The sequence below is a fragment of the Symsagittifera roscoffensis genome, chromosome 5 (genome assembly GCF_963678635.1).
Source record: "Symsagittifera roscoffensis chromosome 5, txSymRosc1.1, whole genome shotgun sequence".
Classification (NCBI taxonomy): Eukaryota; Metazoa; Xenacoelomorpha; order Acoela; family Convolutidae; genus Symsagittifera; species Symsagittifera roscoffensis.
In genome coordinates this window covers 45,168,621-45,180,793 of record NC_087066.1, presented here as the reverse complement: position 1 = coordinate 45,180,793, position 12,173 = coordinate 45,168,621, and the positions used below count along the sequence as shown (strand labels likewise).

The 12,173-nt window shown below is 34.8% G+C and overlaps 1 protein-coding gene across 4 annotated transcripts; it reads left to right on the top strand.

The window, feature by feature from the left end:
• Positions 1-8,095: 8,095 nt before the first annotated feature.
• LOC134845845 (required for meiotic nuclear division protein 1 homolog) lies at positions 8,096-12,059 on the top strand. 4 transcript variants are annotated; one of them, XM_063862944.1, is made up of 3 exons: positions 8,096-8,182; positions 8,290-8,807; positions 11,492-12,058. In XM_063862944.1, exons 1-3 carry the CDS (start codon positions 8,177-8,179, stop codon positions 12,018-12,020), a joined length of 1,053 nt encoding a protein of 350 aa, XP_063719014.1. In that variant the 5' UTR covers positions 8,096-8,176; the 3' UTR covers positions 12,021-12,058. The 4 variants fall into 4 exon arrangements, with proteins under 4 accessions (XP_063719014.1, XP_063719011.1, XP_063719012.1 ...); XM_063862941.1 differs by having other exon boundaries at positions 8,254-8,807; XM_063862942.1 differs by having other exon boundaries at positions 8,102-8,182; positions 8,336-8,807; positions 11,492-12,059.
• Positions 12,060-12,173: the final 114 nt, after the last annotated feature.

Genomic DNA, 12,173 nt, shown 5'->3' with positions numbered 1-12,173 from the left:
CTTAAAATGCGATTAGCTTCATTTGAAAGTACTGATTCTGAAATTGTGTTCAGCACGCCACCGCAACGTTTCAGCGAGTTCGCTAAAGAGCTGACGAGTGACAATGAGCAGTCATCAAAATCCACGCCGACGGTCGAGAAGAAAAGGCGAGGTCGAAAACCAAAAATCCGAAACGGTGCTTCCAAAAAGAATCAATTAGATATTAAAGACGAAGCTGTAGTAATGCAGGACAGTAGTATTGGAAGCGATGGCACAGAAAATCTAACAGATGCCTCAACTATAGACCTCCCGAAATCAGATGATAGCAGTCTAGGTATTCTTCGAGACGTGAGAGACGGTCAAAGCCAAGGTCAAAGGGGCTCTCGGTTTATTGCTATTAAAAATGAACCACCGGAATGTAAGCCTATTAGTATATTACCAACTACCCCTGATGACGGTGGAAGACAATTAGAGACTCCGCCCATATCGGCACCTGCAATTTTATCAACTTGTTTTCCACCCAAACGCGACGAAAGTGTTTGCAAGTATGGAAAATTTTCTGTATCTAAAGACAAGGTGATGAAAACAGCATTCGATTACCCACAGCGTGATATCAAAAACCCTGGATTATGGCAATTGAGAAATTTCTATAAGCCTGAAGAGTTGACTCTTTTCCCGATGCACAGTCAATACAGGGAAATTAAAATAGCGCCTCTGACCAAAATTCCTAACGGTTCAGATAACGATATGCGGATTAAAGATTGTCAAGAGCGCCATGAGTCGTTTGAGAGTCAGGAAAAGTTGCGAAAAAAATGGGCTGACAACAGGGACAGACAGTTAGAGCTGCATGAACAACTGATGAAGAGGCAGAAAGTGTCCGCCTATGATATTTTGGGAATTGCGGTACCCGAACAGACTTTTGTTCACAATGTAGATGAAATAGAGCAAATCGAGGTTTCAGATTTTGTTCCCGTATCTGGATTTGGTGCTAATGTGAGTGAAATTAAATGTGAACCCTTCTCGTTACCCTGGTTCAATCCTAAAAAGTATAAATTGCCCAATAAACAAAGAAGTACGCGTCTTCGTTGATCATAAACTGCGCGGTATCATCTGATGTTTCATTCATCGATATGAAAATCTGGCAATATCACATTTCAAATCACAATGGGACTTTCTTACGTGTAATTGCTGGATACAAAACACCGATGGGCTGAGAATATTCTTGTCAGCCGAGTAAGCTGTTATATTATTCTATTTTAATGTAGCTAAAATGTGCGTACTTTTTTCTTATGTTTAATGTGGTTGTGTTTAAGCTAGTTTTAAATAGTTTTTTTTTGCTAGAATTTGGACGTTAATCTTTGAATTAATTGGATTTTCTGTTCTATTTGCATTTGGATTTAGTAGTTTAAGTGTCTCTTTATTTGTAAATTTATTTTTCCCTGCTACGTTTTTAGACTTATCGATGGGAGCGTTATGAGACAGCTAAAGCAAACCTACACAAGGAAAGCCGGTTGCTGTGCACACAAGGTTCCGATCACATTTATCTTCGCAGAAACAAAATTGAAATTAAAAAATTTTCTATTTTTTGGGGGCGCTTTTTTACGGGTAGGGAAGCAGCGCTAAATTTTTAAGGGTAGGGACGGGGCGCTCATAAATTTTTTGAGCTATTTAATACCAGCTTAAATAACGTTAAATAACGTTTTGAAGGAAACCTTATTGAGCCAGTGAGCTCTTAATTGGTCTGAAATCCGAAAATATTCAGACTTATTTTTCTCGACAGTTTGTTTATTCTTTAGAATACAATTCACGGCTAAGAAATCCTTTTTATGATAACTCAGTTGGCACCCTAAGAAGTTTGCTTGATCACTTTAAATTGGGCAGAAGCACCCTCCCTACGCCAGAGCTCCTTCCAGTCACTTCAGTGACATGTTCGGAACAACAAGACTAATCGGTTCATGTGGCAATGGCACCGAGGGCTCTGATAAGTCGTTTTTGAATAACCAATAAAAGCAAAGAACGGTTTACTAGCTTAGTGCTCTCTCTTTTTGGGGGTAGGTTAAATATAAGGCCTTTGATTTAGCTTCCCGGTGGAATTACGAATAGCTCCCTGTTAGGATAGAAATCGCTTTGACCTAACATTAAAAAACGGATGACTAATTTTAAAAAAGAACCTTTTAAAGAACAATTAGAAAAAAAAAACATTAAAAAAATGGATGGCTATTTTTACCGTTGCGATCTTATTAAGAGTAATGAACGTAGTGAAAACTTATATAGCAAATGGTGAATTTTTTTTTTTTTTTTTAGGAAAAAGTCTAAAATTTGTGTGCGCTTAATCTTAATTTTCCGCGGTTTGACTTTCTAAGTTCAATGCGTTTTTATTATTAAAAGGAAGGCAAACTGCACTATCGAACAGCAAAAGTGTTAAGGTCATGAAAAACGTGATCGACTTCTAGTTTAGAAGGTGAAATTGAATTATCAGATTTCACATCGAAATAAAATGTTTACGTATTGATCCAATTTTCACAAATTGGGTCAATTTCCTGAACAAATTGTCAATAATGAATTTTTCTAGAAATTCAAAGAGGTTTAAGGCCATCTATTTTTTTCTTTGAAAGTCGAAGGTCGAAATATTTTCAAAAAAAAAACAATTTTTTGTTTCTTTGCGTTCATTACTCTTTTGTAACTGTCAGTTGGCTATTTTTACCGTTGAAATTTTAAAAATATATCGAAAAAAACGGATGACTTTTTCACCGTTGCAATTATCTTAGGAACGGCAACTTGTTACTTGTTTTTTTTTCCTGTAGACAAGTTAGTTCACCGGACTCATCTGCTCAAAAGAACTTCACGTGATTTACAGCTCAAAAGAACTTAACAGCTCAGAAGAACTTCACAGAACGTCACCAAGCATCACTGGATTTAAAATACAAACATGCTCAAATTAAAACTCTTGCTGAACAGACCTATTCACCAACAGGCATAATTTTAGCTCGCTTGTTTTTTGAACAACCCATCTATTCGAAACTTGTTTTTACCCTTGCGATAAGCAAGGGTATTGCAATCGCGTAGTAGACTTTTTCCTGGTAAATAACTTTGTTCACAGAATGGTCACTTTAGTAGGAATGGTTAATATCCTTTCTGACATGCCGAAATTCTTGAATTTCAAAACTACCATCATTTAAGTAGGTTTTAGGTAAATTTTAGTTAGGTTTTAATTAATTTTAAAAAAAAAACTGTGCAGTTTTTTTTTCGGGTGTGTGGTTTTCGTCCTAGTTTTTTTTCGGTTTGTTTTCCGTTTTGCGTACACAAGCAAAGCTTGTGTGATAGTATAAACTCTCTTTTTTCCAACCAAAGTCGCAAATATTCTTGCGACAAAATGTGTTCATTTTGAAAGTGTTCACTTTGATCAATAACCAGCTATTAAGTACAGCCGATGCTAAGGATATTAACACAGACTGTTATATTACAAATAGCACTTTAGCTTCAAGATATCATGGATCTGTAGCGTAGAGGTATGGAAGGAGACCTGCAGAAAAATAAGAGGGTTCAAACCTGGGCAGTGTCGGAAGTTTTATATGATTTTTTTTGTATACTAGTTAAAATGCGTCCGCTCTATAAATTGAGGCATGTTGGTTGGTAAGTTTCTTTTTTTTTTCATATTGACTGGTACTTACTGCTAATGCGTCATATTTAGGTCGCGTCACGATGCAATTATATAGACTCATAATTGGCGTGCGTCAGTTAAGAAATTTTGTAGAGAATCAAAGTTTTACTGATTGAGTGTTTCCCAGTAGCGTTATCGGTCATATTTTTGCTTGTGTATGTGAAGTGCAACTTCGCCTCTGTGTTGAGCGCTTTTTTATCTGGTACGTTTTTTTGGCTAATTTTCTGAAGCATGGCTTTTGTTCCAATTTTAATTTTCTTTCAAAATTTTTATTCAATTTGTTTTTCGGCTTAATCAACTTATTTTGCGTAATTTTGAGGGCAAAATATATTGGTATAGGATTTTGTGCATCAGTTTGGATGGGTAGCAAAAATTTTATGATTTTTTTAATGACAAAATTGTTTTCGGCTCAACAGGTTTTGACCCAAAGTTTGTCGCCTTTGTTGGTGCTCGGCGAATGATTTCCAATGGTTTTTAGGACTGCTTTTGCGCTTCATCCGATGCAACCATGAAGTTTTTGTTGCTGTAGTTTTCCCACATTTTTTCAAGTTATTTTTTCAAGTTATTTTTGCAAGTGTTACGTGTCAACTCAACTTAATATTTCAGAATTTCTTTGAGTTCTGTGTTTTCTATTCAATATCATAAAGCGCAATGTGTAGCGCAATTAAAAGTTTTTCTACCTTGTGCAATACTGGTGTTATGTTCCGCCACAGGTTTTAATCAAAATGACTTTCATTTCGACACAAACGTTTGAAATTTTTGGGTGTTTTGTCGATTTGTCATTTTTTTCTAAAATTTGTTAGCTTTCTGAATCGCAAGTGGTATTCACCTTCGCCTCAGTTGCTATTTTGGGTCAAGATTTACAAACTTCTATTTTAGAAGTTTTTTTTTCATCGTCTTTTTCAGATTTATTCGGCTATAAAGGTTTCAGTTTATGTAATGGCATAATCGCCTCACATTTGGTATGCAGGGCAATAAAATATTTCATATAATATATATTCATTCTAAAACATTTTTTATAGTTTTTGGTATCTTTTTTTGGCTCACTGAGTGCTTACCTAAAGTTGTTGGCTTTTTTACCGCTTTGTAAAGTTTGATTCGATAATGTATGCTGGCAAGTTTCTATGTGGACGTGCTTTCCTCCAAACTAATTTCAATCGAAGTAAGTTGTGAAAAAAGAAATTTTCAATCGAAGTAAAATGTGAAATCAAAATTTTCAGAGATATAAATTTTCGATGTTTTAGCTTCCAAACCTAGTAGTTGAAATTTCTTAGCATAAAATCTTTTCTTTATTGGTGACTTGTGTTTGCCGATTGGCGTGGTTCACATGAAAGGCGTCGAAAGAACGTGGTTCAGATGAAAGGACGTAAGACTCCTAATCTACATGACTACTAGTTCTTTTCATATTTGGTGGCATTTCTGCTGCCTAGCCTTGACAATTTATTGGCACCTGTAGCTGCGTTTTTGGTGGCTAGTGTTAGCAACTTCTTAAAGTTTCGTGGTGCAGATTTGTAAATGCAAATCTCGAGGGCAATGGTTCGAATCCGACTCTTAGCAAATTTTTTGATCCAAGGCTTGATTCTATGATTCTTTCAGTTTTTTCACCAAATTAGTAGACTTAAATTTGTACACTGAATTTGTTCTCATTCGCCGCTTAATTTGTTTGAATCTCTTATTTTTGCCTTAGTTCTAATTATCCTTGCGATACGCGAAGGTATTGCAACCGAGTACTCTTTTCCATTATTGACTTTGTTAGCAGAGTCGTGTATTTCGAAGCAAGTGCGAAATGGCAAATATACAAATATGCTGCATCTTACGTGTTTTGCTTACATAGGGCTAAAGCGTGCTTTGTTGGTGATAGTTTTTATTCACATTTTGATCGTATTTTTCAGAATTTGTTTTGTCAAAATTACAAATTTAGTTCATTTTCGTTTTTTGTTTCTAGTACAGTTAATGTTTTCCTCTCGTTCTCTTTGATTTTTCTTTCTCAGTTCAAATGTCTGTGAGGTTGATGTAGTTAAGGTGTTCCGTTTTGAAACCTACCTTTTTGATAGCGAAAATATTGAAATACGACTATTTTTCGCAAGCATTTTCTTATAATTTTTGCGTCTTAGTTTGTTTGGACTTAGGTACGAGAAACTTTTTGTTTTTATTCCTCATAATGTTTGAAATCTTTTGTGGCTGATCGATTCAATTAATTGCTGATCGAATTTTTACAACAAATTTTTCTACATTTTCCTCTGGGATTTTTTATGACCATGTAACTCGGTTTTGTCTGCATAGTTACCGCTCGGTATTTTTTGCTAGTTAATGTATGCTGTTGTGAGCCGCCACCGGTTTTCATCAAACTGATTTTCATTATGAGACGAACATAGGAAAATTTCGTGTGTTGATTTTTTGGCGTTTTTCAGTTTTTTTAACGTTTCGGTGTGGCTTTCTGTATTGCAATTGGTGTGAAGGTCAGCCTTGCCCCTGTCTTGTATGCTATGTTTTTTTCTCTTGTACGTGTTAGGAACAAAGTTATTGTTCTTCAGTCATTTTTTTTTTGCTTGCTTCAGGTTTTTAGATTTTTTTCATAAGCCATTTTAACAATATTTAAAATAGATTCATTGTTGTCATATAAAAGCGTCTTTGTATATTGTTGCTTAGACTCTGAATTGCTTACAGTAGTTGTGGAACCAGTTAACGCGTCTATGGGACATCGAAGTTTAGTTTCTTTGTTGTTTAAATTTTATAAATTTATTTGTATACTTTTTCCGTTTCTGTAGATAGATATTGGTACTTCGTTTGAAGCTAAATTGGTTCATTTTTTTTTTTAAATCATAATCCTGTTGAAGGTTTTTTGCAGAAGTTTCCCCTAGTACCATAGTAATAAAAATGAGTTTATAACTTCGTAAAATTTCAGCCAACTTAGGGCTTGCGTTAACTGTTTTCCTTTATTTTTTTTTTAAACAGCTTGCAAGTTTTGAACTTATTGTTGAAAAAAATATTCGAAAGGGTCCTATTTGACTCATCCTAGTCCTTCAATTTTTTTTGCATCGTTCCACTCATCGCATTCGTATTTTGATAAGTTTCTGCAAGTAGAATTCATATTATTGCCTGTGAGTGTGTAATTTTTCGATCTGTCTCGTAATGATCTCTCATTTTACGTCACTGAACCAAATTAATCTGACTGCGTTAGATTTTGCAGCAGCGTTTAACTTTATTATCAATCGAAATATTTTCCGATCGAAATGTTTTCTAGGAAATGTAAAAATGCTTAGTCGTGTCAAAAAAAACTACATCACAGAAAGCTCGTACTGGGTTCAGGGTGGTATCGTTTTAAAGTCCTTTCAGCCGTGGTTGTTCCGGCCATTGAAAATGGGGAGGAACTTTGTATTCGGGCGTGTTTGTTTTTTTAACGCAAAATCAGGTACCCCAAATAATGATCGGACTGGGTTAAGTGATATATATATTAAAGATTCGAGAAAAGTGATTCGAGAAAAGTGTCGAGAAAAACAGGTTTGAAATTTTTGATTTTTCGTCTTATTTCGAGCGAATAAAGCGAGCGAGCAGTCTTATTATTGCTTAAAAGCTTACAATAGCTTAATTTAAAAAGTAAAGTTGAAGTTTTACTTGGGTAACGTTAGTTTACTTTGAGTATTTAAACGCCTTTTTGGAATCAAAATTTTGAAGCAACTGCAATTTTTTTATTTTTTTTTTTCGTTTTTCTAGAAATTTTTCCTCAAAAATTGTTTTTCAATTTGCTCATTGTAGTGTAGCTGTCGAATATACCTAATCCCCAGTTTTTTTTTTGTTCAGCTCCTTTTATCACACCACGCCGAAAAAAAAACGACAATAATTTGAAAAAACTTAGTTGTATTTTTTAAAAACTGGTCGGAACATTCTGTACTACTTGCACAGTAACCGGCTATCCTTGTTTGGATTTGGATTTTGATTAAAATCTAGTATTTCAATGCTGTGTTTACTAGATAGCATTGGAATTTTTTTGAATTTCTCTTAAAACAAGTAGCTATTCTCAATTTCATGATTCATTATTTTTCAAGCACCAATGACGGAAGAAAATGTTTAAGAAATTATTTTGAACGTTTTTTTTTGTAGAAAGTGAGCTGTTTTGCAGTTGTTTTTGCTAGATGTCACACAAGTGTTCTGTGCAATCGTGTTCTTTATTAAAAAAAAAAGCAGCGAGGTGAATAAACAAAGCTTTACTGAGCTCTGACTCATGGTTTCTAGACGAGAATCACTATAATTGTTCCACAAATGCGCTGTTGCAGGTACATATTTTTGATCGGACACACGATTACTAGCCGAGAATTTTTCTGAGATTTTTAGTTTTGTGCTTTTTTATTATACGGAATGTATTTTCATCAAGTCGGATTTTTGCTGCTATGCAAGGATGGGGTTGTTTGATGAAGTTAATAATTGTAGCTGTCACCCCATATGAATTTTTATTTCAGGTGTTTCTGAATTTCATGAACGTGGGCCGGGTGCCATTGGCTGCACGACACGGGTTTTTGGGCTATTTGTTGCCAATTTATGAAGGTAAGCGTAAGCTGAAACTGAATACATTAGAAAGAGTCATAAAAAGAAAAACTGGTTCAAATTTTCTACAGTTTCCATCAAATATTGTACGGCAAAACGAACTTCAGGTTAAGAAGTCTGCGAAGTCGAATAAACGTTCGTCTAATTTGACAGATTTGAAAAAGTATCCTCACATTTGTTCTGGTTGGACTACTTGCGATGAATTGCTGGTTCATCAATTGGTCGACGAGATTTTGAAAGAATTCCCGAATAGCCGAAACGATTGTGTGCCTTTGGATGTTGAAGACGAAATATTTTGTGTTGACAATCTAGTTGCTAGTGGGACTCAGAAAATTTCGATATCAGATGACCTTTTGAGACCCAGGTTGTTTCTGTTTGATTTTGGATGTCTTGTTTTCTGGAATGTGGATCATAGTGTGGCGAGGATTGTGAGACGGATAGCTGATGAAAGAGGTTTGCAAAAGGGAAGTTATGACCCATCGATCGTGCTACAAGAAAACGACTCAATTCCATTTGTGAAGGATAGCTCGCGAAGTATCCCTCATATACGCAAAGAGCTAATTCGTTTTCCGAATGAGTTGAGTTTGAGAGACATCATTCTGTATCAGTTTGCATATTCAAACAGGTAATGACAAGTTACAGATTACGTGCGGTAACCAAATGTGTTTGATGATGTTGAGTACGAGGTTTTTTATTACTATCGGAAGGTGAAAACTAGAGATTGGGAGTGTTTCAAAATTTGCTTGAGCGATTAAAATCGTCCCAATTGGTTGATTTCTTGGTCACGAACAATGGTTTATTTCTCATTTAGGTCATATTTGTATCATGGTGAATCTTACATTAATAAATACATCCAAAAGAGGGCAAACTGCAGAAGCGTCATTGTTTGGAGCAGTTTTTCTAATGATTAGAATGGTTTATGATTCGTGTCTACTTTTGCATTCTTTGGATAATTTTAGTCTAATTTAGAGCGAGCTTGTTATTGAAGGATAAATCATGAAATTTTGTTAAACTCCAGTAAAAAATTTATTGAAGATTTATAGTGGTATCTTGGGAATAATAAAACTTCAAAAAAATGTTGCAATAAAAAATTGAAAAAACAAGTTGTAATCAGTAATTTTTCGACTACAATCGTTGCCCGATTTCTTTTTTTCTGTGACTGTAGAATAAGCCTGAATTTTATGTTTTTGTCAGATCCTTTTAGGACACGACTCACAAAATCCAACACTAATTTGAAGAAAAAAATCATGAAAAAACCTTTTAGGTGTTTTTATGAGTATGTTTGAAACATTTTGTGCTACTTGCACAGAAACCGACCATCCTTGTTTCAATTTAAATAAGGGTAAGCTATTTTTTTCTAATAGATGCTAAATACATTATTTGTTGTTATTATATCGTGAGGGGAATCGCATCAATTTTAAAATTTCTAGTAAAATAATAAGATAGTACTTAATTAGAAAGTTTTCGGCAGCACTTCAACACGCTCAATTATCTTTTGCAATTGCTCAAGTTGCTACCCTTTTAATGATAATTTTCTATATCGTTGGATTATTGCACAACAAATTTATTAGATCTTGTTCACCCATTATTTTGGAGAAGAAGTTCACATGCTGGGAAATGCAAGCAAACTATAACGGAAGTGTATAAAAGACACTTCATTGAGCTCTTCGATTGTAACATTCTGTCCACTTGGCGACTCAGCTGTTGTTGCATCAATTGTGGAAACAACAAACAACTAAAATTTGATTGAACGGAAAATAGAGAAATCAAACTACTCTGTGTATCTGTCCTTGTTATTTGTTATTTTTACTGTTAAGAGTCTATGAACGTAGTCCAGACTCTTATATAGGTCGTTATGATTTTTTTTTCGTTTTTTAAGGAAAAATCTTGAAGTTTGTTGAGGCTCAAATTTAATTTTCCAGGTTGAGTTTTGATTTCTTTTTTTTAAAGTTCAGTTCATTTCTTTGTTAAAAGGAAGTTAAACTCCACTATCGAACAGCAAAAGTGTAGAGGGCACGAAAAACGTCATCGTCTTCTTTGTTCGAAAGTGGAATTCAATTTTCAGATTTCGCAGCGAAATAAAAAAAATTTTGTTTATGAATCCAGTATTCTCAAATTGGTTACTTTAATAAAAAAAAGTATTAATTTTAAGTTGTTCTAGAAATCAAAGAGCAAGAAATCCATCTATTTTTAATTTGAAAGTTGATTTTTTTTTAAAAAAATTAATATGTTTCTCTGTTAACCTGCGTTCATTGACTTTTTTGCAACTTTCTGTTGGCTATGTTTTAATATTTAATTTTCTTGTTCGGCTTGCTTGCCTAGAATGAACTTATCCACTTATTTTTCCACTATTTCCATTTATTTCGACTTATGTTTGTTGTCATGATTGAGTTGTATGGCAAATGGTGCAAAGCTCCGCTTCGCCTCTGTGTATAACTCGACCATTTCATAGCTATCGTCCTACGATGGTCAATCTCTTTGTATTTGGCTGTAAACAGGCTGTTTGTTTTCCTTCCAAAACAAAACCAAAATCGTTTCCCCTCTTTAATATTTTCCCTCTGCCGTGTCTACGCAAAACTATTAAGATTCTGGACTACTGTTTTTAATGGATTCTTGGACGCGATGAACCTACAGATATCTGGATTCGACAACTGTTTCCTTGACTCAAACCTACAATCATAGTCACGATGCCTCTGAAAGTTTTGATTGCTGGTTTGAGTCGATGTTATAGGTGACGAATCCAGATATCTGTATGTTCAGCGAAGCCATTAAAGGACAAAAAAGTTTTAATGGTTGTGTTAAGAAGTTATAAGATATGTTAAGGATTGCATCAGATTAAAAGACAGATGCTCAGGTTAGGCGTATAGGGTAAGTGGCCATGGCCGAGTGCACGGCTCCCAACACGAGTGTTGTGCGTTCGATTCTAACCTTGTTCCGGTCGTAGGGGTCTCAGCGTCAACTGCCTCTTCAAAGGTGGGAAAAGCTCCGGCTAAATGGCTGTAACCTCTTAGGATGGTTTTGCAAGTTATTGGAAATCAAATTTAGAAGTTAAATATTTAATTACCTATTTTTGAATATCTAAACTAGTTTAAAAACTGTAAAAAGTCCGATGTGATTCACTGTTTGTTGTTTTTTTTGCTTGATTTTTTTTTGGTTTTCCCAGGTTCAACTGCACTAAATTAAATCTTTTTTTCCAAGCCAAGTTACGAAAGACCAATGGTTGTCTTTACATCAAAAGTCGGATCTACCACAGCGAGCAGGCAAATGCTCAGGTTCTGTTGTGACTCATCGTTAGTTCATTCTTTTTAGCATGGCATTATCAGTTAAGCTTGCCTACTGGGAAATTGCAGTGGAGGGCCTAGTGCGAAGTATGTCACCCTACATCAATCAAATGAGGTCAGGTCACGTGATGGTACAGGATGAAGAAATCATGAAAATGTACGGAGAGCTATTTCACTTCGACCACAGAATCAACCTTTCCAGTGACTTCCTGGACATTCCGGAAATCTACTGGAATCAGTCTCTGCTGGAAGAGGCATTTCTATCGATGCGACTGTACTTGGGAGTTAAAGAACGGGTCAGAATAATTGGGGTAAAAATTACCCAATCTTTTAATTTACTAGAAATGCTACGAAGTCATCTGAACGAGACAAGTTCTCACCGTTTAGAACAATGGATCATAATGCTTATTTCGTTAGAGATTTTAATTTGTTTAGTTACTCCCGAGCTAATATTGCAAATACTGCAAGATGTTCGCAAAAAGTTATTTGATAGCTCTACTGCTTATGTTGAAACAACGAAATACAGAAAAGATTCCAGTTTAAATATTATTGATTGATGTTTTCTTAGTTAATGCCAATTAAGCAATACGTGAAACTAATGCAATTTAAGTTAGTCATAGCAAAATAATGGTGTTCTTATATATTTAATTTTTTCCGATTTAAGACTTGAAACTAGTATTATCACGTTATTTTAGCTTTGTTTTGTTGAA